Source organism: Dipodomys ordii, unplaced genomic scaffold, assembly GCF_000151885.1.
Source record: "Dipodomys ordii isolate 6190 unplaced genomic scaffold, Dord_2.0 Scaffold56, whole genome shotgun sequence".
Taxonomy (NCBI): domain Eukaryota; kingdom Metazoa; phylum Chordata; class Mammalia; order Rodentia; family Heteromyidae; genus Dipodomys; species Dipodomys ordii.
Genome location: NW_012267272.1, coordinates 3913810 through 3938336, shown reverse-complemented (window position 1 = coordinate 3938336; position 24527 = coordinate 3913810). Strand labels below are relative to the sequence as shown.

Here is a 24527-nt window from a genome sequence, read left to right as displayed (position 1 = left end):
TTTAAAACTATTTTGAGGGTGAGATTGTGAATGGTTTGAAAAGGGAGGAGAGGAAGGAAGCGATCTACAGCAAATACTTCTGGATCTTTCTAGGTGGACTTTGTTTCACGTTTTCCCATTTAGAGTGGTGTAAAGCCACCGGGGTCCCCCTTGATATACCCTTAAATCCCCCTAGGCCCGCCCCCGGCCTCTCCGAACTCCCTCCCACCTCCTGTCACTCGGCCACACGGTCCCGCCCACTCCTCACCTCCACCCCAGTTCCGGCCCTCTCAGCCATTCCACATGCGCACAAGTGTCATTCTACCGGGGCGGGCCATGGAGCGGGGGCGGGGCTGGGAGGAAGAGGAAATCGGGGGCGGGTCCTAGCTGGGAGTGAACCGGAAGTGCAAGCGTTCCAGCTTCTCCTCTGCCAGGCGGAACCTGCTGTGCTGGGCCCGGTGGCCGCTACAGAACTTTCAGTGTCCTGCCCGGACGGTCGCCGCCGCCGCCACCCGCCGCGCCCGCCGGCAGCCTCACCCCGCCGAGGCCTCCGCCGCCGCCGGCCCTGCGCCCGGCCTCCCGCTCGCCCGGCGGAATCCGCCCTCGGCCTCCACCGCCTCCTCATTTTCCGCCGGGCCTACCGGTCCGCCCCGCCGCGGCGATGTGCGACAAGGAGTTCATGTGGGCCCTGAAGAACGGGGACTTGGATGAGGTGAAGGACTACGTGGCCAAGGTGAGCGGGGAGGGGGGGTGGGCGCGCGGGCGAGGGGGGGCGGCGACGGGGAGGGGAGAGGGATGGGGAGTGGGGAGACCTGGGATCGGGCCCGAGGGGAGGGGGGAGGAGGGAGGGGAATTGGGGGAGGGGCCCGGGAGGGCCAGCTGCGAGCTGGCTGGGGGAATGGGGAGTGGAGAGGGAGCTGGAATGGGGCTGGGGAGGGGGAATGAGGGGGGAGAATTAGGGGGAGGGGGAGGGGCTAGGGCGTGGGAGGGATGGGAGCGGGGATGGGGCTGGTGGGGAGGGGGTGGCAGGGTGGGAGGGGGGGGAGGCCCCAAGCTAGGGGCCTTCAGGATGGAAATGACACCGGGGACCCAGGGATACCATTCACGAGCGCCCAAATGGAAAGAAGGAGGGATACAGTAAGTGGGTCCCGTTCTGCCCTGCAGTGGGCTCCCCCTGCCCTCCTGACCCCCTGGGGTGGAGCTGGAGGAGGCGGGTGGGGAGGGAGTTTCTTTGAGACCACTGATCATTTGAATCTAGGCCCTTATCTTCATGCCTAAAGCTTTTCTTTGAATGAACTATTTCTCCACCTTGGGCTTGACAGTTACTGAGGAGAACATCGCCTAATATCAGAGGAGGATTTTCTTTTAATTTTAGGACTGGCAGGAATTTAAAGAATGTATTGGGGGTGGGTGGGGGGGAACAACCAAAAATAGCAATAGGTCAGATTCTGAAACTCTGTCACTTGACTGTGAAGTGTTAACTTAGGGTGTGGCCTGTCCCTCTCTCACACAACCACCACTACCAAAAGCCTCTGTTTCAAGTGTAAAGTTGGCAATTGGCAACCAGAGTGTTTAGAAAATCTTAGTGTTTTTTTTCAACAAGATTGTTCCACATATGTAATAGGTAATACTGCCCTTTAGTCATAGTATATTTTGGTGTAAAATCGTGATTAAGAAAGCCTAACTCAAAGCTAATCCCAAAGTAAAAACCAGAATCCACTCTGATGGAATAATAAACTTTAAAAGTTCTACCTTGCCTTTAGGTCCTGAAACTTGTTCCCCTCTTTTGTAGTCACAATAGAACTTAATGTTTCTTACCACTTTAAAAGTGGGATTTTTTTTAATACCTTCCAAGACTATAATTTTATGATATAGCTGTGAAGAGCTTCCTGCTCACCTTCTCAAAGTGTGAAAACTGGGTGTAGATTTCAATTATTCAAAGGACCTCCAGTATGCTACCTCACAGGTCTGTGATAGGAAGCAAGTAAGAAGAAACAGGGTTTCTTAAAAGTTGCAGGATTGTGCAAGGTAGTTTTTCTCCTTCTAATGAAATTAAAATACAGATTTTTCATCTGCTTAGTTGTTACTTGTGGTGGAATTTTAGGACTGGCTGCCTGTGATTCACTGCTTTTTCAGCTAATGGCAAAGTGAGAGCTGAATTATTTTCTATTTAAGTAGAGGGTAAAAAATTATTTGGAGCATCAGTAGATGTAGTGTGTCACTGTAGTGCTTGACAGCCGGTGGCTTTTGGTTTTCCTTTTGTGGCACTTAGGTTATTTGACATATAAAGAAAGTTGATAAGTATTCATTGAATGATAATACAATTGAAAATATTTCTCTTGTCTCCATCCATCCTGACTTACTACCACACGACCCAGCCATTCATTCAAAGCACATTTCTGAGGGTTGTCAAGACTACCTTCTTAGTGGCTCTCACCTATACTTTATTCTGTATTCTTACCTTATGTTAGTTGCTGTTGCTATGAAGCCTGGCCTACATTTCCTTGACTGTAGTTGTGTTCTCACCCCATGCCCATTCTGAATTGCCTTCCAAGTCAGTTTCTACAGGTACCTTGGAGAGATCTCTGTATAATGTAACTGAACCTGGAGAGATCTCTATATTATGTGAATCTGAGCATCTTGATTTTTGATTTGATTTTTTAAGCTAATCTTTTACCCTGCCTTTAAAGTACCCTGTAATTTTTTTTAATCACTTATTTGAAAGAGCAGTTCCTTCTTCCTTTGATATCCTAAGTTCTGGTCCTGGCTTTATAAGGTCACTTCTCTGAAAACCCTCTGCTCCAGACCTACTACAATGTTTCATACAAGAAATCTTCTTTGTACTTTTGCATCTTCCTTGACCACACATTAATCCCTAGCTTCCAGCCTACTCTTAGGCATAAATACCATCTCTTCCAGAAAAAAATATTTTTGGCTTCAGCTTAAGATCTGCCTTCTTTGGGCTGATATCTATAATCCTAGCACCTCAGGAGGCTCAGGTCTAAAGATAAAATTCAAAGCCAGCTTGGCAGATTCTCAGAGTCATCACCAATTAACCAACAAAAGAAAACCAACAAGTGGAGATGTGAGTCAAGTAGTAGAGAGCCAGGCCTGAGTGAGAAAACTGAACTAGAGCGCAAGGCCTTGAGTTCAAGGCCCAGTATCAACAAATATGTTTCTGCTAAGAAATTCTTTTTATTGCCATGTACCAATAGCTCTCTGATCCTAGCTACTCAGGGGGCTGAGATCAGAGGAGTGAGGTTCGAACCCAACCCTGACAAACAAATCTGAGAGATTCTTACCTCTAGTCAACCAACAGTAAGCCAGAACTGGAGGTATGGATGGCTCCAACCTTGAGCAGAAAAAGCTAAGCAAGAGCCCAAAGCCCTGAATTCATGCCCCAGTACCAGCACACACACACACAAGAGAAATTCTTCTTATTCTTAAGTATGATTTTGGCAAACTTCACTTGTTATATAAGGATAAATGCCATTGGCTGGTTAATTTATATTGCCAGGTGTAGAAAGCACTCTGCTTTTACCTGTTTCATTTGCATTTTCCCATGCCATTTCAACAGTTCTATTTTTAAAGATGAAGTTTAAAAGAGTTAAGTAATTTGACAGTGTCACAAAGTGAGTAGCCTGAGATACGGAGATTTAAATCCAGCCTGTCTGAATCAAAAGCTAACCACTTCATTTTACCAGTCTGCTTTGAAATAATTAGCTGGTTTCTTAACTCAAAATGGGCTAAAAGAAATAAGCACATTAAGAAAATGAGAAAAACCAGGCACTGGTGGCTCACTCTTGTAATGGTAGCTATTCAGGAGGTTGAGATCTCAAGAATTGTAGTTCATAGTTATCCAGGATGGAAAAGTCTGAAAAATTCCCATCTCCAAAATAATCATCCAAAAGCCAAGCTGGAAACAAGGTTCAAATGGTAAAATAACAGCCAAACAAGTGCAAGGCCCTGAATTCACTAAAGAAGAAAAGAGAGTGGAGGGAGTATCACAAGAAACATTTACAACAAATTAGTTCAAATTATGAAGGCAGAAAAGTAGCTACAGTTTTTTGGTTTTGGAGGGTTTTTTTGAAGTATAAGCTGGGAGTTGGTGGCTTATGGCTGTAATCTCAGAGGCTGAAATCTGAGGTTTACAGTTTGGAGCCAGCTAGGACAGGAAAGTCTGAAACTCTTACCTCCAATTAAGCAGCCAAAAGCCAGAAATGGAGGTATGACTCAAGTGGTAGAGTTCCAGCTTTAAATGAAAATACCAAGTGGTAGAAGCTCTGTGCTCAAACCCCAATACCTGCACTCCCACCTCCCAAAATTAAGTGTGGCAATATATAAATACCTACTACTGATTAATAGACTGGTATGATATGTCTGTATGTCTGATTGCTTGACAGTTTGTGAATCTTTGTATTTATAGTCATAATTTTACCTTGCACCTTCTTTTTTGTTTAAAATGTGATCCTACACAATTCAGCAAGCCTTGTCTTAGGAAGAAACAAGTAATTATGGAGATTTCTTGTTTAAATTAAATATACTTTTAAAATAATGTTTTATGAGCTTAAGAGTTTTGAACTTGAGCTTTGCAAGGCAGTATATTGGTGTTAACATCTCTATGTAATGAATATTACCAATCTCATTTAGAAGTGAAGAAATGTGGCAAAGATGAAATAATTTGCCTGGGCTCATAAAGCTTTTGAATGGTAAAGCTGAGATTTGAACTCAGTTCCATGGATTCTGAAGGAGTTTCAAAACTCTTGTATTAACCACTTTACAAACCCTTGACCTTGACCTTTAATTTTCAACAGTGCTAGATAATTCAAAGAATAAGATATGATACTAATTGTGCACGTCAGTGTTAAAAATTGAAAACCAGGACAAGATGCTATTGATCTACTGAGACTACTTAAAGTTGAACTTTTTTGAGGGTCTGAAGTTCTTTGAGGAAGATGCTTATGCATTGAATTGATAAGTAGCCCCTTAGAATTCCTAGCGGAAGCCGGGCGCTGTTGGCTCAGGCCTGTAATCCTAGCTACTCAGGAGGCTGAGATCTGAGGATCATGGTTCAAAGCCAGCCTGGGCAACAAAGTCCATGAGACTCTTATCTCCAATAAACCACTAGAAAACCAGAAGTGGTGCTGTAGCTCAAGCGGTAGAGCACTTGCCTTGAGCTGAAGAGCTCGGGGACAGCGCCCAAGCCCACAGTTCAAACCTCACAACAGACCAAAAACAAAACAAAGAATTCCTAGCAGATCTAATAAATGTACTCACTTGTTTACACGTTCTTCTGTTTCACTTGCTGTGAAATACTATACATCAGGCCTCAAACTTCCCCTTCTCTGTTGTTTCCTTTCCCTCTTCAACCCCCACCCTAATTACATCTGCCTTTGACACTTAAATAAGTTTGAAAAGCAACTATTGTGCACCCACTGAGAGGATAGAATCCCTTGAACCTGAGAAAGGCATCAACTTCAATCTTTAGAAATTGCAACACTTACTGGAATCATTTCTCATTTTATTAATAAAATAGCCAATTTAAGAGTCTTATCTTGCTGTTAGTGGTTTTAGTTTCCTTTTTATTTTTCATTCTTTTTTAAATTATCAGGTTATCATCAGAAGAAAATATTACTTGCATTGCTTTTTTGGCAGCAGGACTGGTGACTCAATATGAAATACCATTTTTTTTTTTTTGGTCTTCCCTTTTTTGGTACTGGGGATTGAACCCAGGACACTGCACTTGCTTTGCCACTGAGCTACATCCCAGCCCTGTATCTTCCTATATTGATTGGTACCTCAAGTAGATAAAATAAACTTTGTACAGCATAGGTACTATACTTTCAGCCTTTTTTTCTTTGAATACGTAGTAGAAGCTCTTTCTTTACATTGGAACATGTAGTTGCTCAAACGTATTTTGCTTTAGGATTTTAAACAGTTTTCTCTTGGCATAGGTATTGTTCAGTGCATCAAAGCTGATTTAAATTACGGATACATGCTTATATTTTAAAAACTAAAGCTCTTTTGAAAAAAGTGAAATGAAGTATTTCATTTCCTATTCTCCCTGACTAGTTTATTTATTATATAAAACATAATAGGTTATTTTTAAGACAGGAAAGTATACAGAAGACAAACATTAGCCTGAAATCCTACCTATGTAACCAGTAACTTTAGGAAGTAAAGACAAATTCATTCCAGCACAGGTAAAAATACTGCAGTTAGGACTGAAAGGTGAAGGCTTCCCCTGCCCAGTTCCTAATTAAAAGTTAGCCATTCTTTTTTTTTTTTTAAACTGTATTTTTTTTTTTTGTCTTTTCTTTTTTGGCGCTGGGGATCGAACCTAGGATGTTGCACTTGCCAGGCAAGCGCTTTGCCACTGAGCTACATCCCAGCCCTAGCCATTCTTAAGGGATTTGTTAGTAATTTCAGAAAACATTGAAAATTCATTTAACCATTTTCCCCTTTAAAAAATTCTGTCAATATTTCAGCACTTGCTTTTGTAAAAATTCCTTGGGACTTTTTCTTGGACTTCATATTGAAATTTATTCCCCTATAAGATGATACATCGTATTCCATTTTATGGGTATCATGTAATATATCGCACTGATTCTTTTTGGTAAACATTGTTTCCAGTTTATTTTTTGCTATTAATATTATAGTGACAGTCTATCAATCAATAGATCTTAAGTTTTGAAAATACATCTCTAGTACATTTGATAATATTCAAGGATTTAGATACACATCAGCACATGAGACTGATAGTTCATTCACACCATTTAGCTTTTTAATTTTGCCGCTTAGGTAAAAAATGATGCGTTGTTTCAGTTTGCATTTTTTTAAAAAAGAGGTTGAACATTACAGAGCTTTACTAGTCATTTGTATTCTTCAAGTTTCACATTTAAATCTTTCTTCACTTTCTAATAGGTAATTGGCCTGTTGTTTTTTTTAATAGATTTGTACAAGCCCTGTAAATATTTTCCTGAGGCTTGCAAATGTTATTCCTATAGTTACTTTGCTTTAAACAGTCTTGTAACTTGGCTATTCTGCCCCTTCTCTACTCTTTATTCTGAAGTTAGTCATGAAATAGGAATGTAATTTGTTAAATTACATTCTGTAATTACATGCCTGGCATATGGTGAGTTCAGTAATTCTTAGCTATCATTTATAACCACAAATTTGTTTAGAAACAAAACTTTAAAGATGGCCTAGTCTAACTTATTTTGTAGATAAGAAAAAATGGGATGTCAAAGGTCTTGACCAGATCCTTGTCAATTAGAACTAGAAATTTTATTCTGTTTTCCTTACCTTGAATGGGTATTTTTTCCCCTACCACAATCTTTTGTTTTCTAATAAATCATGGGATACTTGATGCTAACCTATCCTGGCATAATCTTTCAGGCTTTACTTCACCTGTTCGGTAAGTTTCTGCTTGAATCAGTCACTTGTTCATTTCTGAAATAAAACACCTGAAGCCACACCCACTTGTTCAGAGTTTACTTAGTTTCAGCTCCTTGAAGTTCAAGGACATGGGGCTAACGTAACGGCTCATTTCTAGTGGAGGTCCTCTTTGCTGTGCCACATTGGTACACACGGCATTGGTGAGAGTATGTGTGGGAACAAGCAATCACAAAGCCAGACAAGAGGCAGGAGAGAGCATGGACTTAACCATATTACCATTTCAAGGATAGTACCCAAAGTGCATCCAAGGACCTCCTACCTGCTCCACCTTTAAAGTTCAGTCCCCATCACCACATTGATTCAAGCTTTCAGTACACGGGTCTTTGGAGAACAAACCACAACACTACTGAGTGCGTGCATGCATGCGTGTGTGTGCGCGTATGTATGTATATATGTATGTATGTGTGCGCACGCAGTGAGTAGACTGGGGCATGAACTCAGGTTCATCTGCACGTCCAGCTTTTGGTGGTTAATTGGAGAAATGGACAAGAAACAGGAGACTACAAAAGCATCAGTAGTACAGTCGTCTGTGGCTACATAGTTTGGGGGGCATGTTTGATTTTTTTTTTTTATTTCTTGCTGTTAAGCCTCCTTGCTTCTTGTCCATTTCTCCAACCTGCCCAGTAATTCTAGGAACTACTCTTAGTATCTTTATTTGGCAAATCATTTTCTATCTAACAAGACAGACACATGTGATTCTCACCAGCTGCCCAAGGCTGTCTGCCTGTATTGATAATTTTGTATGGCCCTCAAATGATGTCTCTTAGCAGAAAGAATATTCCCTACTTCTGAAAACTCAAACTTTATCCAGCTTTCCACACTGTTGTTGTGGAGGGGTGTGTGTGTGTGTGCGTGTGTGTGTGTGTGTGTGTGCACGTGCATGTGCCTGCGCCAGTCCTGGGTCTTGAACCCGGAGGACCTGGACACTGTTCCTGAACTGCTGAACTTCTTTGCTCAAGCCTATAGACCCTTGAGCCTCAGCTGTGGAGATTTTAAAAAAGTCTCACAGACTTTGCTGCCCAGCACTCTGGCTTCTAACCATGAGCCACTGGCAACTGGCTGTTGTGACAATATTTTTGTAAATGTAAAGCTAGCTTCCATTTGTAACTCTCTTGACTATCATTTTAGAATTTTAGAACTTTTTTAGCCATGTCTGACTTAAAAGCTTTATAGTCCTGTGAAAAATAGGAATTACCACTACTTTTTCAGTAGCATTAGTGAAACAGTATTAAAACCTACACTTACTAGCACATTACTTCTCACAATATAGAAGTGTACCAGTAAGACTGGAAGATTTCTTCCTGCAAACTCAATTCTTTGTAATACAGTTCTATGTTGTTGCAAAGTTTTCTCTAAAATGATTTTTAAACCGAAAGGAATTTCTAGAAAAACTTTCCAACTATCAAAATGTCTGCCAGAAATGTTCCAGAATTTCCTCCCCAGCTGTCCTGCCAGTCCCATGACTGTCTTGGTTTCCAACAGCATACATAAAAGACAAGGCCAGCTAGTTAGCAGTTTTCACTGGTTCATTCATAGTTTATTCAGCAAATATCATTTGAACATCTACAGTGCCAGCCACTGTGTTGGATAAGGGTAAATGCAATTGGAATAATACTGTTGAGGATGAGTTTTCTTCAGAGGTTCAATCAGGTATACAGAAACATAGCAAATAAGATCATTGTAAGGTTTCTAAATTATTTTCTTTCATATGGTTAAAATTTACAAAGGAGCTGTATATTTTGTTAAGAAAATACACAGCTATGTTAAAAAAATTAGAGTGCTAGAAAATAAAAGTGGGTTGATTTTTATATTTCTCAGATCTTCCTTTTTGTTAAGCCATTTGTTTTCTGTTGTAAAGTTCCAAACAAAATTATCAAAGCATGTGAATTTGTTGTAATTTGGACACTGTTGCTTGTCACCAGTACAGTGGTACAAGATTTTTGCAAAGTTACTCTGAAATGGGGCTGTTAGTGAGGGCGCTGGGGAGGGGAGGAGGGGGGTTGGTCAGGGGCGATGTTGAGAAGTAAGAGTTGGAAAATGGAATGTCAAGGCAAAAACAAGGAAAGAAGGACCATAGTATTCTTCCCAGAGGGGAAAAAAAAAAAGAAAACCTACTATTTGAAAACTACTAAGCACTGCAATCTTGACTCACATCTAGCTAAATGGGAAATTGACTCTTGCAGACGTTGGTGTATTTAATACATTTGCTACTTTCTCCTATCAGATGACCAGTACTTACATGCTGTGCTATGAAATGATCACATATGCTAATTTAATCTGCTGTTTGTTAGTAGCTTTGGGAGGGCTCTGGTCTCTGTGACAGTACAGTATGTACTTGGCCTTAGAACTCAATTGTATGGATGAGTACACACCTTGAAGATCAAAGGAAGAGAATTATTTCTCTTGAAGAATAGCCTTAAAAGAGTTCTCAGCAGTGTCAGGTACCCATTTCATTTAGAAATAGTACAAAGAATGCTTTTCAAGGTGCATGTTTATTATTCCTGTAAACAATCTAGTACAGTGTAGGCCTGTCAGAAATCACACTTTTGAAATGTATATCAAATGCACTGGAATTAAAAAGGAAGTATGCAGCTGTTACAGATATGTCACATACATGTGAGCATGTTTATATTCCATAGTAAAATGAGTTAAAGTAGGGGAGACAGATGGAAAAAGGTGAAGAAAGTCCATGAATTGTCACCATCTTTTAAAAGCCAGATAATTTCATACCAGTATCTCACAGAAGCTTGGGTTTTCTCAGTGGTGTAGCTTCCATTTATGATTCTTTTGAGTACTCTGTTTTTGTAGCTACAAATGCAAAAAATAAAAACCTATTTTCCTAATCTAGAATGGGGGTAGGTGACATTAAAAATATAAAATGCACACACACAAATTCTAAAAAGACAGGGAAGTTAGCACAGCCAATTTTTGTTGTTTGTTTTGCCATGAAGAAACCCAAGGCCCACCAAGCCAAGCTTAATATCAGCCTGGAGTGGGTATAGCAGTAACAACTGGAGCCTAGCACTGGAAGGAGCTTCCAGCCTAAGGGCCATATAAGTCATTGCACACATAAGTGAAACACACACTTGTGCTTCTTGTCAGCTGCCTGTGCGCTTGTATTGATAATTTTGTATGGCCTCTGAGTGATGTTAGAAATATCCAAATCACCTTTAGCTGCGAAAAGATTCTCCATCCTGCCTGGTGTTTTTCCACAAGTTAATACCACCTCTCTAGGTAAAAGTAGAACTTAAATGGGCAGTGAGAAGTTAGGTAAGATTAAGTAACTAGGGAAATTGCATTGGATAGAAGGAGGAGTTCTTCACAGGGCCCACGATGCTCAGAGGGACCCTTTTCTCGTAGTATCTGTTTTAAAATAAGAATAATGCTGATCTTAGAATGGATCTTCTGTTTTCTGTAATTCTGTATAGCATTAGTATTGGTCTTCCTTAGGTATTTGGTAGAATTTGGCAGTGAATCATTTGGGGCCTCGAGCGTTCTTGGTGGGAAGGTGATCTGTAGGACCTGATACTGACACCCTGTGCCTTCATTCTTAAGATCTTGTCAGTTGTGTTGATTATCTTGAGTCAGTTTTTCTCCATATATTTCTGTTAGTTTGCTGCTCTGATCTTTCTCTTGCTTGCTTTGCCTGTGTTTTTTTTTTAATCTGATTTATCTTGATGAAAGACCACTAACTCGTCCTTTTACTTTTCTAATATAAACATTTATTGCAGTAAGCTTCTGAAGTGTTTTGCAGCGTCTCTGCATGTGAGAATCTTTTGTTTCTATCAGTCACACAGGCAGGCCTTCCAGTGCAGTCAGTCTCCTTTGTTAAATAAGAAGTATAAGAAAGCTTAAACACCGAATATCTCTATTTATGTTAACCAGTTAGGACTCAAATTACAGTTATACTGTGTGTTATTATGTGAACTTTTCAAGTTTTTGTTCATTTGAATTTGCAAGAAATATAATTGCTTCATGAAATTCAGTTAGTTCCCCCATTCCCTTTCTTTAGACTTCCATCCATCTATTGTTTTTATTTGACTTGTCATTACAAGGGAGAAGATGTCAACCGGACACTAGAAGGTGGAAGAAAGCCTCTTCACTATGCAGCAGACTGTGGACAGCTGGAAATCTTGGAGTTTCTGCTGCTGAAAGGAGCAGATATTAATGTATGTATAAGGCATACATGAATACAGAAGAGCAGTGTTTTAAGGAGACTGTCTTAAATAACGTAGTCCAAAATGATAAGCAAATTGTTTGTAACTTAGAAATACATAGTTGGGGTTTTAAAACCCAGCCAAACAGACTGACTTTTTGAAGTTGATAAACTGAGGGTTTGTTGATTCCCTCGTGGCCATACCCTTTCAGTGTCTAAAGCTTGGGAAATGACCGCCGTCTGTAGGTAGCATAGGTCATGTAGCAGCGCATAGGACTTGAAGTCCAAAGCTCCATCTAATCTGGAGAATAGTATAAAGGTAGAAGAGCAAGTGATGAGGCAGGAGTGCTTACCTCCTGACGTTAGCCCTGTGTGTCTTCTGTATTTCAGTTTTGGAACTAGTAACCTTGACAGCAGGAGAGATGTACTTTTTCAGTTTTTAGTTCTCACTGTTGTAGTTCTCTTGTCCCTGCCTCTGCCTGTGTTTGGCCCCTGACTGCTCATCCTGAATCACATTGGCATTTCTATGCTTGTAAGACACTTAGGCTCAAAGAAACTACTGAAGTAGTGACATAGTAAGTGAGCTGAGGTCAGAGTTCCCTTCCACAGATTCCCACAGAAACATTGCTTCTTGTGGATTTGTGCTTTTTGTTAACTCTCTGAGTCCACAAATTTATCCCTTTGGAGTAATTGTGGTATAGAAAGGCAAGTAGGTATTTACAGATTTTAAGATGTTGGTAAGTTCTTGAATTAGATCTAAAAAGATCTTGTAAAATTCTTTTTGTCACTTCATAGGCTCCAGATAAACATCATATTACTCCTCTTCTGTCTGCTGTCTACGAGGGTCATGTTTCCTGTGTGAAATTGCTTCTTTCAAAGGTGAGGTCAATTGCTCATTTTTATTGCTTTGTTCCTCTCATTACAGTGTAACTATATAAGCTAACTACTTGCTTGTTATTTGAATTATGTATAGCTACAAAGACAGTAGTAAGCTAGAGGCATTATCCAAAATTAAGATCTAGAACACTGTTACTTAAAATAGCTGGTCTAACTAGAAGTGGCTCAGAACTGTAATCCCAACTACTCAAGAGGTAAAGATCAAAGGATCTCAGTTTGAGGCCACCTCAGGCAAAAAGTTAAGGAGACTTCTTCTCAATCAGTAAGCCTCTGATCCTAGCTATACAGAGACCCTAGGTAGGATGATCAGTCTAGGCTGGCCCCAGGCTACAGTGGAAGGCCTCAACCAAATACTAAAACAAAAGAATGCAGTGGTAGGCCCCTGGCCAAGCAATACATAAAGCCTTGAGTTGAATTCCCGGTAGTGCCATAGATATATGTGTAATATATTTACATATAAATATATTTATATTATGTGCCTTACTGTAATAGTTTTTACTATAGAGAGAATTGGAAAAAAAGGCAGGATTCTAAAAGTATTTATTTTATACCCTCTAAAACAGAGAAGTTCTTGTTTTGTTTCCCCTATACTTAGTTTCATTTTAAACTCAAATCCTGATTTAAGGTTTTTTTTGTTGTTTTATATTCTGGATACATATCAATAGCAGGTTTTAGGTGGTACATATGATACTGCTACAGATCTCTTAGATAATACAGGCCTCTTAAGAAGCACAAATAAGTGGAAATAAAGTAATGAATACAGCATCTGTGGCAGGTTATGCTCACCAAGATTTCTAGTCACTGTCTCATTGTTCACTTTCATCCCTGGAGAAATACTTCTTGCTTACTGTACCAAAATCTTGTTGCCAGAGGCTACAAATAATGGTTCATAGTTCATGAAAGATTTATTAGTTAGGGCTGTTTGTATTGTAGGTCCTTAAATCTTGCTGAAACAGACTTAAACAGTCTGTTTACATAAGTTACATAAGTCAGTAACTCATGTAACCATACAGTTGAGGCACAGTTTGACCCTGGACTTGAGCCACCCACCAGGATTTCTTTTTGCCTTGTCAGCTCCCTTCTCTAGCACTGACTGAATTCCCATGGCACCAACCATGGGAATTCCCTCACCAAGAGTGAGGGAAGAGGATGGGCAGGGGAGGGATAAATAAGAATGTTGAAGGGGTCACATTGCTTAAGATGCATTCATTGTATTCATAAACTCCTTTGTACCACTACTTACAGATAATTTATAAAAGAGAATACTGTTTTCCCTTGACCTTTTCTTCTCAGCCACAGGTCTTTGCTCTCTTAAAAGCCTGTGGGATTCTTTTAGTTTAGGATTGTTTACTATATGAACTACCCCTAAAACATAAGAAATATTAGCAAAATTAATAAGAAATATCAGGTAGCTGAAACAGGTTACAAAAAAAAAGTACACTCTAAGAGGTGTCCTAGGAAATTGAATATAGAGTAAGTGAAAAGGAGAAGCATGTGAGCTTGTGTAACTGACATCCATAATAGAAGAATGGCAGCTAACAGCACAGCAGTCAGGAAACAATGCATAGCCACCAATTATTATGCAACTCTTAATTTTAGTGACTCACAGTTATTTCAGAGCACTCTTAAGGTAACTTGTTCCTCAATCGTTGAGACACAAAGTCAGTCTGCTCAGAAAATACTAAAAACAATCAAATCTGATTATCTTTATGATGTTAGCATATCTTCTGTTCTTTTGTTTTTCCAGTCCCTTAATAGTGAAATTCTAGCATTATTAAGTCCCCAAGTGTCTGTGGAAGCAATTTTATGGCTTGAGCTGAAGATCAGATGTAAGGAAGGACTAGAAGTCAGTTCTATCTGCAGCACAAGCAGATAGGTGCACTTGTAACTAAGTTCCATTTTCATCCAGTATTCTACCTAAGGTAAAATATGAGCAGCTCCATAGTCTCAAGCACACATTTTATGGTTGGTTTTACATAATCTTTATGACAGAAAGACTTAACTGAGCACTGCTTCTGTGATTGCATTATTTTGAGAAGAGACTGCATCATAAGGAGCCTAAAATTTACCCTGTAGTTTCTGAAGAGCCAGTTGTTAAACAGTCGATAGGTTTCACAAATCTTAGGCCAGAGTACCTCACTATTTTAGATGGTTTCTGTTAGGGACCTATACTGATGGCAGAAACCCCAGTTTAGTTTGCAGTTTTGCTTCTGTCTAGCTCTGTGGCTTTGAGCAAGTTCTTTAACATCACAGCCTCAGCTTTGCTTCTATAACCTGGGACCAATACTTAACACATAGAGTTGGTAAGGTTAAATAGCTCATGGCTAAATGATACTTCCCAAGTACAAGTACTGTTTTCAGTGCTTTACATCAGCTACTTCTTCTAACCATCCCAATATGAAGTGGGTACCTTAAACCCTCATTTTATCATTAAGAAAACTGTCCAGATTATACAGCTGATAAAGTTCATTTTCTTTTTTAACCAAATACCACAGACTGGGTTAATTAATAGTGACCAGGAATTGATTTGGTTCATAGTTCAGAACCCTGGGAAATCCAAGAGCATGGTCAGCATCTGGCAAAGGTCTCTGTGCTACATCATTGCAGGTCAGAAGGCAAAAGGGAGCAAGGTGGGTAAAGAACAAGAAAGGGTTGAAGTTGTCTTGATAACAAATCCACTTTCACAGAACTCACTCCCCACTAACAACACTAATCCATTCATTATCTGGAGCCATTATGACCTGGTAACCTCATTGGCTCTACCTCCCAGTTAAGGATGAAGTTTGTAACGGATGAGCTTTTAGAGGACCCATTCAGACCATAACAAAGGATACATGGGTGTTCACATCCTGTCAGTGTGGCTCCAGAGCCATGACTTTATAGCCAAATCTTTAATGAGATGGTGTGTATATAAAAGCCTGCTGAAAAGCCTCACACATTATAAAGTCTTACTAAATACATTAGTATACACTCAGGATTGAGGGAATTCTTGTTATAGGAATGAGGGGTTTTCTGAAAACAAGCTTCATGAAGTGAAAATAGCTTTGTTTTAGATGCTGAAATAAGGATATAGGTTGACACACTGTAAGAATGAGATTTACAAGACATTATGTTGAAAACGAACTTTACAACTGTGGTGGGGGAGGTAAGGGATGGTAGGGGAAAAACAAAGGAGGGAGTAACATGCTTGATAGGAAATGGACTCATTACCTTATTCATGTAACTGTCACCCCTCTGTATAGTATCTTTACAATAAAAAATATTAAAGACTCATTTACACTTCATCCTTGTATTTCCACAATGAATTTTTCCCTGAAAAATCCTTGTTTAAAAAAAATGCAGTACAGAGGTTAGTATCAGCATTATAGTTTTACAAAGAATAACAAAACAAGTTATACCTATTATATCTGCAACTGAAAATGAACTGTAGTCACTATGTCCAAGTAAGAAATAAAATGAAATATAAAATGTGTCCCAGTGCCCATGTATATGCATGGTTTTCATGTTAGTATTATTGGAGTGACTACTGGAAAGCTTTTAAAGTACCTGACTCTTAAAAAGTTAATCAGAACCAAGCCCAAATATCTCACATCTATAATCCTAGCTACTCAGGAAGCTTAGATCTAAGGATTGTAGCTCAAAGCAGGCCTGGGAGAAAAGTTGATGAAACTCCTTCTCTAACCAGTAAAAAGCTGGAAGTGGAGGTGTGGCTCAAGTGGTGAAGTGCCAATCTTGAGCAGAAAAGCCAAGGGAGAAGCCCTAAGTTCAAGCACTAGTACCACACACGCACACACACACACACACACACACACACACACACACACACCACGGTAATCAATTTATATGGAGTGAATTTTTAGGAGAGAACAGATGAGACAGTGGTAGCAACATGTAGCTGCCAGGTAGGTGAGCGTTTCAGCCAGTGCTGTGGTTAGTGTTTGCTGTTTCACAGTGCATAGCGGGCACATTGTTGGGGCAGGGGCAGGGTAGTGCAGATGGAGGAGCTCAGCCATGAAGTTGGAAAACCTGGGCTTAAGACCTGGTTCTACAACTTAGTAGCCAGTAAATCGCTCTATCTCGACCAGTGGGATTGATGCTGTTCACACTTCAGGATTATTTGGAGAATCAGAAAAGGTAATGGTTGTTGTCCATCTGTTTTCAGTGCAATACTTATGAGAGTGATAACTTTGCATATGTGATTGTTTCCTCTGTCCCAGCTAAATCGCAACATAAGATGTCTCATTCTCAGTGCCAGAGTACAGTAGTCAACATACATTTTCTGTGAAGGACCAGATAGGAAATATTTTGGGCTTTTTATACCATATGGTCTCTGTCATAATGACTCATCTCTGCAACCATAATACAAAAGCAGCTATAAACTACATGTAAATGAGGGTGCGGCTGTGATCCAGTGGCATTTTTTTTCAGAACTACATAATAGAAACTCAGTAAATACTTGTTGAATGAACATGTCATTTAATGTGTTCTCCAGCTTTAAAGTTGTCAACAGATAAGATGAGACTTCACGTGTATATGCCATCTTACTAAGTAATGCCTTTTGAGATAGACCTCATTTTCTAAGGTGAATACAAAAGAGTAAACAAGTACACAAATAGGTTTGCCTTAGTAGTAAAAAGTACTGTGGACAAAAATAGAAAACTGCCTTTATACTAATAGTATTTTAACTTTTGAATAAAAAATTTCTTGAGGAAATTATATACATTTCTCTTAAGAATAAACAAGACACACTCCAACTTTTCCTGAATATTTATCTACATCAGGCATTCTGGGGTCTGTTGGACTTTCTGGAATTTTTTTTTCTTCTTTTTTGGTCAGTGATGGGGCTTGAACTCTGGGCCTGGGCGCTGTCCCTCAGCTCTTCAGCTCAAGGCTAGCACTCTACCACTTGAACCATAGCGCAGCACCACTTCCAGGTTTTCTGATGGTTTATTGGAGATTAGAGTCTCACAGACTTTCCTGCCTGGGCTGGCTTTGAACCACGATCCTCAGATCTCAGCCTCCTGAGTAGCTAGAATTATAGGCATAAGCCACCAGCACCTGGCTTTCTGGAATTCTTAATAACTAAATTCATTGCTAAGCTTTAGTGGAAATTGGATTTGTTGTGTTTTGTTTTGCTTTCTTGCCAATCAGATCTCTTATATACTCCCACTGTTTAGTGTAACCAGCCTCCTCCTGTTTGCTGTTTCTCATTTTATTTGGACTACAAGAATTGAGTTTGATGAAATGTTTTTTTTTTTCACGCGATTGTTTCTAACATATTTATAAGATGATTTCTTTGTTGCTTTGTATGTCCCTCCCCCACGGTATAACCCCTGTTTTCACTGTATTTGATATTGATAATATTTGTGGAGGGGAAAGGAAAAAACAAAATGTTTAAATAAGATACAGGTGGACCCATTGCAACAATGAGCTGTATAAGACGTTATATCGAAAAACGAACTTTACAACTTGGGCAGACGGGGTGGGGTGCTAGGAGAGGGGAAGGGATGGGAAGGGGAAACAAAGGAGGAGGCAACAATGCTTAATAAGAAATGTACTCATTACCTTGCCCATGTAATTGTAACCCCTCTGTATGGTATTTTCACACACAAAAATTAATCTATAAATTGCTGAGAGAGGACCACAGCAGACTTGTGTGCTATAAAGAATTTAAACCCCAGAAAGCTGTTTCTGTGCTTAAAATCATTGCAGTTTTAGATTCACTTCCTACTTCAGATATACATGAGGTTGCTGAAATCCTGACTTGATTCAAATATCATCAACCTCAGCCAGTCACTGATGGCTCATGACTGTAATCATAGCTATACATGACGCTGAGATCTAAGGATTGGTTTCGTAGCTATCCAAGACAAATCCTCAAGACTCTTACCTCTTAAGTAACCAGGAAAAAAAAGCCAGAAGTAGAGACGTGACCTAGGTGACACAAGTGCCAGCCTTGAGCAAAAGAGCCAAATGAGAACGAAGTCAGAGTTTGAAGCCCAGCCCCAGCCTCCACTCCCCAAAATGGTTATAACACATATTCTTTGACTGGGCCTTAATTCTCTGTTGTAATCTTAGTCCTTACATTCATTTTTGTGTTAGATTCCAAACTGCCTTCTCTTCACATGAATTATGAATCACGATTGCTAAGTTTTCTTTTTTTCCTAAGACAACTGATTATATTCTAAGATCATAACAGCCTTATATAGAAATGTCCACTAAGGCTGTGTGTGTGTGTGTGTGTGTGTGTGTGTGTGTGTGTGTGTATCTAAGTACTAGTATTTTGACTGAAGTTACATATTTTGCATTCGAATTGCATCATATATGGCAAGTGATGAGTAAAGCTATAGTAAACATCTTCATGAAAGCTACTTATAAGAAAAATCTCACATTATCAGTATAGGCATAAACCTTCTATTCTTAAATTACTAATCCTCTTCTAAAAAAGTCAAAAAGACAAAGACAAGCAGGTTAATATATTGTTTCTTGCTTATATATCTTCTTAATTGGATTGTAAACTACTCATGAGTAAAGATAGCATCAATTCAATTTTTTAAACATTCCCTGTAATCTACTACATACTATTAAGTAATTCAGTTATCAAAAACCATTGCTCCTTAAAACTTACTGTTTTGAATGATCCACAGGCTGTCTACACTTCAACCTGGCCCTAACAGCTTTTCTTTACCCAGAAAACAACTGAATCAGGCTCAACATACAGGCAAAGAAACTTAAGTTTTCTGATCTAATCAATATAAGAACTTATAATATTATTCTGTTTTGAAACTGTCTTAAAAAGAATAACTTAAGTAGTATGCTAGGAAGCTTCTGTTCACAGCAGAAATGCCTTATTGATCCACCGATACGGTCTTCCACAAATAACACTATATTATGCTTAGTACCTATCATTGATTGATTTAATAAATTAAAAGAAAAATGATTGGGCTGGGAAGGTGGCTCAGTGGTAGAGCGCTTGCCTTGCATGCCTGAGGCCCTGGGTTCAATTCCTCAGTACCACATAAGCAAAAAGAAAAAAGCCGGAAGTGGCGCTGTGGCTCAAGTGGTAGAGCGCTAGCCTTGAGCTGAAGAGCTGAGGGACAGTGCCCAGGCCCAGAGTTCAGGCCCCACGACTGGACCCCCAAAAAAAAAGAGAATAATGATTGTCTAGTTTGGGGCCCTTTGTAATGTGTTAAAAATGAAAAATCTAGGGCTGGGAAGGTGGCTCAGTGGTAGAACGCTTGCCTTGCATGCATGAGACCCTGGGTTCGATTCCCCAGTACCACATAAGCAAAAAAAGAAAAAAAAGCCGGAAGTGGCGCTGTGGCTCAAGTGGTAGAGTGCTAGCCTTGAGCTGAAGGACAGTGCCGGCCCCACGACCGGACCCAAAAAAAAAATGAAAAATCTAGTAAGTTTGGTCTCTGCTTTCAATATATTTAATGTAGTAGTAAAAGGATACAACTGTGTGAAACAGCTAGCCCATTGAAGTATTGTGATTGCTAGGACAGGAGTTGTATATAATGTAGGAATGAAAAAGTCAGGTGTGATCTTGGAATCAGTCATGTGTTGTTACTAAGAGTGTCATTAATGACTCCCAAGTACCACAAATGTAACTTCATAAAGCTAGTGAAGCTTGGTGTCTTAATTAGGAGCCTGAACCAGAATTGAGGCATTCCAAGCAGAGGCAGCAATGGAAAAAGTTATAGGGACAAGAAGACTGAATAATGCAATGACGTGCCATGCATTTGGAGAAGAAGGATTTAACAAGAAGTGTCACTAAAGGTGCATTGGGAACAGATTATGCCTAAAATTTTGTTGTCCACCTTCAAGTTTATATGTAAGGCTTCAGTTCATAGCTTTTAAGAAGGTAATCAGACTTGTGTTTGCAGTCACTCAAACAGATGTGTGCAGGCTGAAGCATATGATATAAGAAGTGAAAACCCAGAAAGCTTTGCATTAAGATGCTTACATGAAGATTATAAAAGGGGGAACTATTTGGTGCCAGGAAAGAGTGGGTTTGAAAGATAGAAAAGAGGGTAACAAGGATGAATATTAGAGAAGCGCATAAAAATGGTGTAGTGAGAGCCACAAAAACCATTACGGTGGGGGCAGGGGTAGGTGGGTGGTAAAAGACTAATACAGATGGGGCACTGTAGTTTTAAGTTTTCAGTGTAAACATCAACCTGTGTCACAAGACCTCCTGATCGGTCTTTTACCCATGGAATTCATTAATGGAGCCCTTTCCTCTCTTTTCCAGGGTGCTGATAAATCTGTGAAAGGTCCAGATGGACTGACGGCCCTTGAAGCCACTGACAACCAGGCAATCAAAGCTCTTCTCCAGTGATGGATGGACGGACTGATAACTCAGGACGAATGACTCTCCTGTGGCCTCACACTGCTGCCTGTCTGTCTGTCACTCTATCTGCCAGCTTCTTCAGCTAAATACTTTCGAGAGTGGTGAGGGGAGAGAGAAATTCATAACAAATCAAACTACCAGAAAAAAAGGAAAAAAAACAAAACATGTCTTGGAGGAGGGGGAAAAATGATCGGGCTTTTACTGGGATTCCTGATCGAGCCAACCTCTTTTCCATTTCTAACAAAATATACAACTCATGCCCAAGGGAGAGCCAAGACAGAGCATTCCAGGCTCATTTGACCCTTACAGCTCCCTAGCTAATTTATTAATTAGATTGTGTTGAAGGTCTAGTTATACAAAGGCCAACTCCACTTACTTGGTAGCCATAGCTGCAAGCAGTCGTGGCTGCTGTGATGTAAACTTAGGGTGCTGAGATAAGCAATTAGCTACAGCCTTCTGCCTTAAGAGTGCACTCTCCTGGGGATCCTGGCTAGTTAAGAGCGCTGCCTGTGGTTGGTGACCAAACCTCTCCTCAGAGACTTTCAGCTCTATGTGAAAGCTGGGTTAAGTGAGGAGGGGCACAATTCCAAATTACTGGATGATTGAATTTTGGATTTTCTCTCCCCTTTCACATGGATTTCATGTCTCTAGATAAAACTGACTAGTTTTATTTATAATACCTTAAATTTTAGACGTCTGAAGGAGGAATCATTCCAGTATGCATAATTTTTTTCTCCTGTAGGTTCAGACATAGACATTTATGTAACATTTAAAACACTTTCATATTCCTGCTGGTAGTAAAAGGAGGTTTAATAATAGAATCAGGTTGGGGATGTAGTTCAGTGGTAGAGCGCTGTCCTAGCATAAGTAAGGCCCTAGGTTCAGTCCCTTGCACTGCAAGAAAACAAAACAAAAAACTTGTCTAAAATAGAACCATAATAGCCATAAGTAGGTTAGTGTCATATAAAAACAGAACAGTTGTCTTAGTACCTATGAATTCTCTTCATCTGCTTTTTGAGTGACTCAGCCTCAAATTATGTTTGGAGAATCAAGAAATATTCTTTGGAATGTCTCTCTTAGACCCTTCTTGGACTCCGATTACTTAATGCACCAAAGCTATCACGGGGGTGAGGTTTATTGTTTGGATAAATGTAACCCCATCCCTTTAAAAATGTTCTTGTCACCAGGTTTCCCTGAGTTGTTGCTAGGCTTCTGCTGCATATATGCCAATCCACCTACATAATATGCTTTGTATCTTTTATGAACAATAGACTTTTTTTGTTTTATGAATCGTGAATTGTATAAAGAGTAACAACTTCATAATCAATTCTGTGTTCTTAAAATACAGTGCCCTAAAATGGTGTTCTTGGGACCTGCAGAAAATTTAGACACATCTCCAGATACTAAAGTAGTAAAACTAATTAAAACATACAGTCTTAGATTTGGTATATTGCATTTCGAATATTAAGATCTCTTTGCTTTGCCATCCATATAAGCTTACTAGAAATAGTAGGGATTTCCCTTAGGCAACTAATGCAATAATAATTGAATGTACCTCAAATTTTTAAAGGGGTAGGGGTGGGCTAGGGACTTATATTTAGATTATGGATAATAAAATTAATGATATTTTTAAGGCAATGTAGCATTCTACAGCAGGGTTAAACTATTATCGAGAGCAGTCAGCCTGGGTAATAAGTTTTATTGATCAGTTGCTGATTGTGTGTGTGTGTGTGTGTGTGTGTGTGTGTGTTTCCCCATGACTCCTTTTTTATCCTGTGGCCTTTCAACTAAGCCCTGTATTTTTCCTATGTTCAAGAAAACAATCACAAAACAATGGTTTAAATACTTTGATATATTTGGCTAATTCCTGCTGTCTTAACTGAACATCCTGATTGGAAATGGAGGGCACACTCTGTAACTATCAAAAATAGTGCACCAGAGTGTTTTGATATCCTTGTTTCCACCTCTTGGTATAATGCTATTTAAAATGCCTGAACTTTCCACAGTTTTCACCTCTCTTTCCAGTGTAGTGTTGCAGTGGCTGCTACAGAGAGTGCACTGTCCTTTCATTCCTGAACCGCTCTGTGTCCCACAGTCATTCTGGTATCAAAACCACGTGATTCTCCCTATACTCATGTTCCATGTAATGCAGTAGAGGCTATTTTGCCTTCTTTCTTGGCTATTTTGTATACTCCATAACTATGAAGCAGTTGCTTGAGCAAACAACCTGTAGAATAGGCTGACCAAGGTGGTTTACAGTGTTGTTGTTTTTTTAACTAGGTTATTTATATTGTATTTCAGAACCACTTGGCAGATAAATCCATAAACACTTTGAGTAAAGGAAGCTAAGAACCCTATCTGCTTTTTGGTACTACATGCATCAGCAAAAGGTTTTGTTTTGTTCTTCACTGAATTACTATTTAACATCTCAGAAAAATAAATAAAATTTGCATGTTCTGTAGTATAGTATTAAATCATTTTGTATGCACTGTAGCAAGTACAAACAGGCAGTTTGCCGGTTTCCGGTAGTACTAACACACCCCTCTGCAGTTTCAGACTGGGATCTGCAGAGTCCTAATATCACACCCAGTTAGTTACCCATATAGTTCTGCTGTGCACCACTCACCTGCTAGACCTAGCCTGGCCGGCACAGAGGAGTAGGAGGGAAGTGCAGTGTGTGAAAGCCACAAAAATTGATTTCTGTCCCCAGGTAATAGATTTAAAATTTATATGTACTTAATCATTGATTTTTGTTTTTAACTTCACCTGAGCTGCTGTTTCCATCCATGCAATATTGTATACTCAACTGTGTATAGAAGCTGGTAAGAGTGCCCTCCTACATAAATGAGCAGTTTGCAGTGTTTTGCATGCAAAATTTTAAAAATTTAAATCGTTCTGATTCTATTTTGTAAATGGAGGAACAATCATATCTTTCTAAGCAGTAACAGGAAGACTAGTGCTTTGTGCATTTTGATATATTTCAGTTTTTTCCATATTGTCATACTTTTGACACAGTTGAGTTTCTCATAAGTATCCTAGTTCATGTACATCCGAATGCTAAATAATACTGTGTTTAAGTTTTGTGTTGCAAGAACAAATGGAATAAACTTGAATTGTGCTACAGCTAACATGTCAGCAGTATCTTTCTCCCTGTCACTTTTCTTTTTCAGTCTTCTCTACAGTTAGCTGGAACTTTTAATTCATCTAAATTATCAAACTTGATAAGAAAAAAAAGGAGGGAGAAGGAACATAGTAAAGATGAAATTTTGAAAACCATACTAGTCATTGGAAGGCTTTTCTTGGTGTCAGTCTCCTGATACAAATTGGCCTGGTGTAAATGTTGTCTGGTTGAATGGGAAACAGGTGAGGTGTGGCCAAAAGCTTGCAGACTTAGCAAACAGATGCCACAGGCAGAGCTTGCTCAGCTCCTCATCCTCTCCACAGGCAGAGCTTGCTCAGCTCCTCATCCTCTCCACAGGCAGAGCTTGCTCAGCTCCTCATCCTCTCCTTGTCTTTTGGGGTTGCTTATTTCCTAGGACCTACATTTCCCAAGTCCATGACCACTAGTGCTTTTTAGGGTATGCTTTTCAGGTGGCTACTTTGAGCCTCAGAACTGAACCAGATTATATAATTTCACAAGATGGGTGAAATTAGTTTGATTTTGATTTTAATCTTGTTAATAAC

At 39.7% G+C, this 24527-nt stretch overlaps 1 protein-coding gene across 1 annotated transcript; it reads left to right on the top strand.

Annotated features, from left to right (window-relative positions):
- The first annotated feature begins 392 nt into the window (after positions 1 to 392).
- Mtpn (myotrophin) lies at positions 393 to 23966 on the top strand. Its single transcript, XM_013021686.1, has 4 exons — positions 393 to 712; positions 11493 to 11606; positions 12389 to 12472; positions 20745 to 23966. The coding sequence occupies exons 1-4, from the start codon at positions 641 to 643 to the stop codon at positions 20829 to 20831; spliced, it is 357 nt and encodes a 118-aa protein (XP_012877140.1). The 5' UTR covers positions 393 to 640; the 3' UTR covers positions 20832 to 23966.
- The last annotated feature ends 561 nt before the right edge of the window (positions 23967 to 24527 follow it).

Excerpts from the sequence above, each read along its gene's own strand:
- Mtpn (XM_013021686.1), top strand. The coding sequence starts at position 641 with ATGTGCGACAAGGAGTTCATGTGGGCCCTGAAGAACGGGGACTTGGAT. Across the intron at positions 713-11,492 it reads TGAAGGACTACGTGGCCAAG|GGAGAAGATGTCAACCGGAC; the intron begins GTGAGCGGGGAG and ends TGTCATTACAAG. Across the intron at positions 11,607-12,388 it reads TGAAAGGAGCAGATATTAAT|GCTCCAGATAAACATCATAT; the intron begins GTATGTATAAGG and ends GTCACTTCATAG.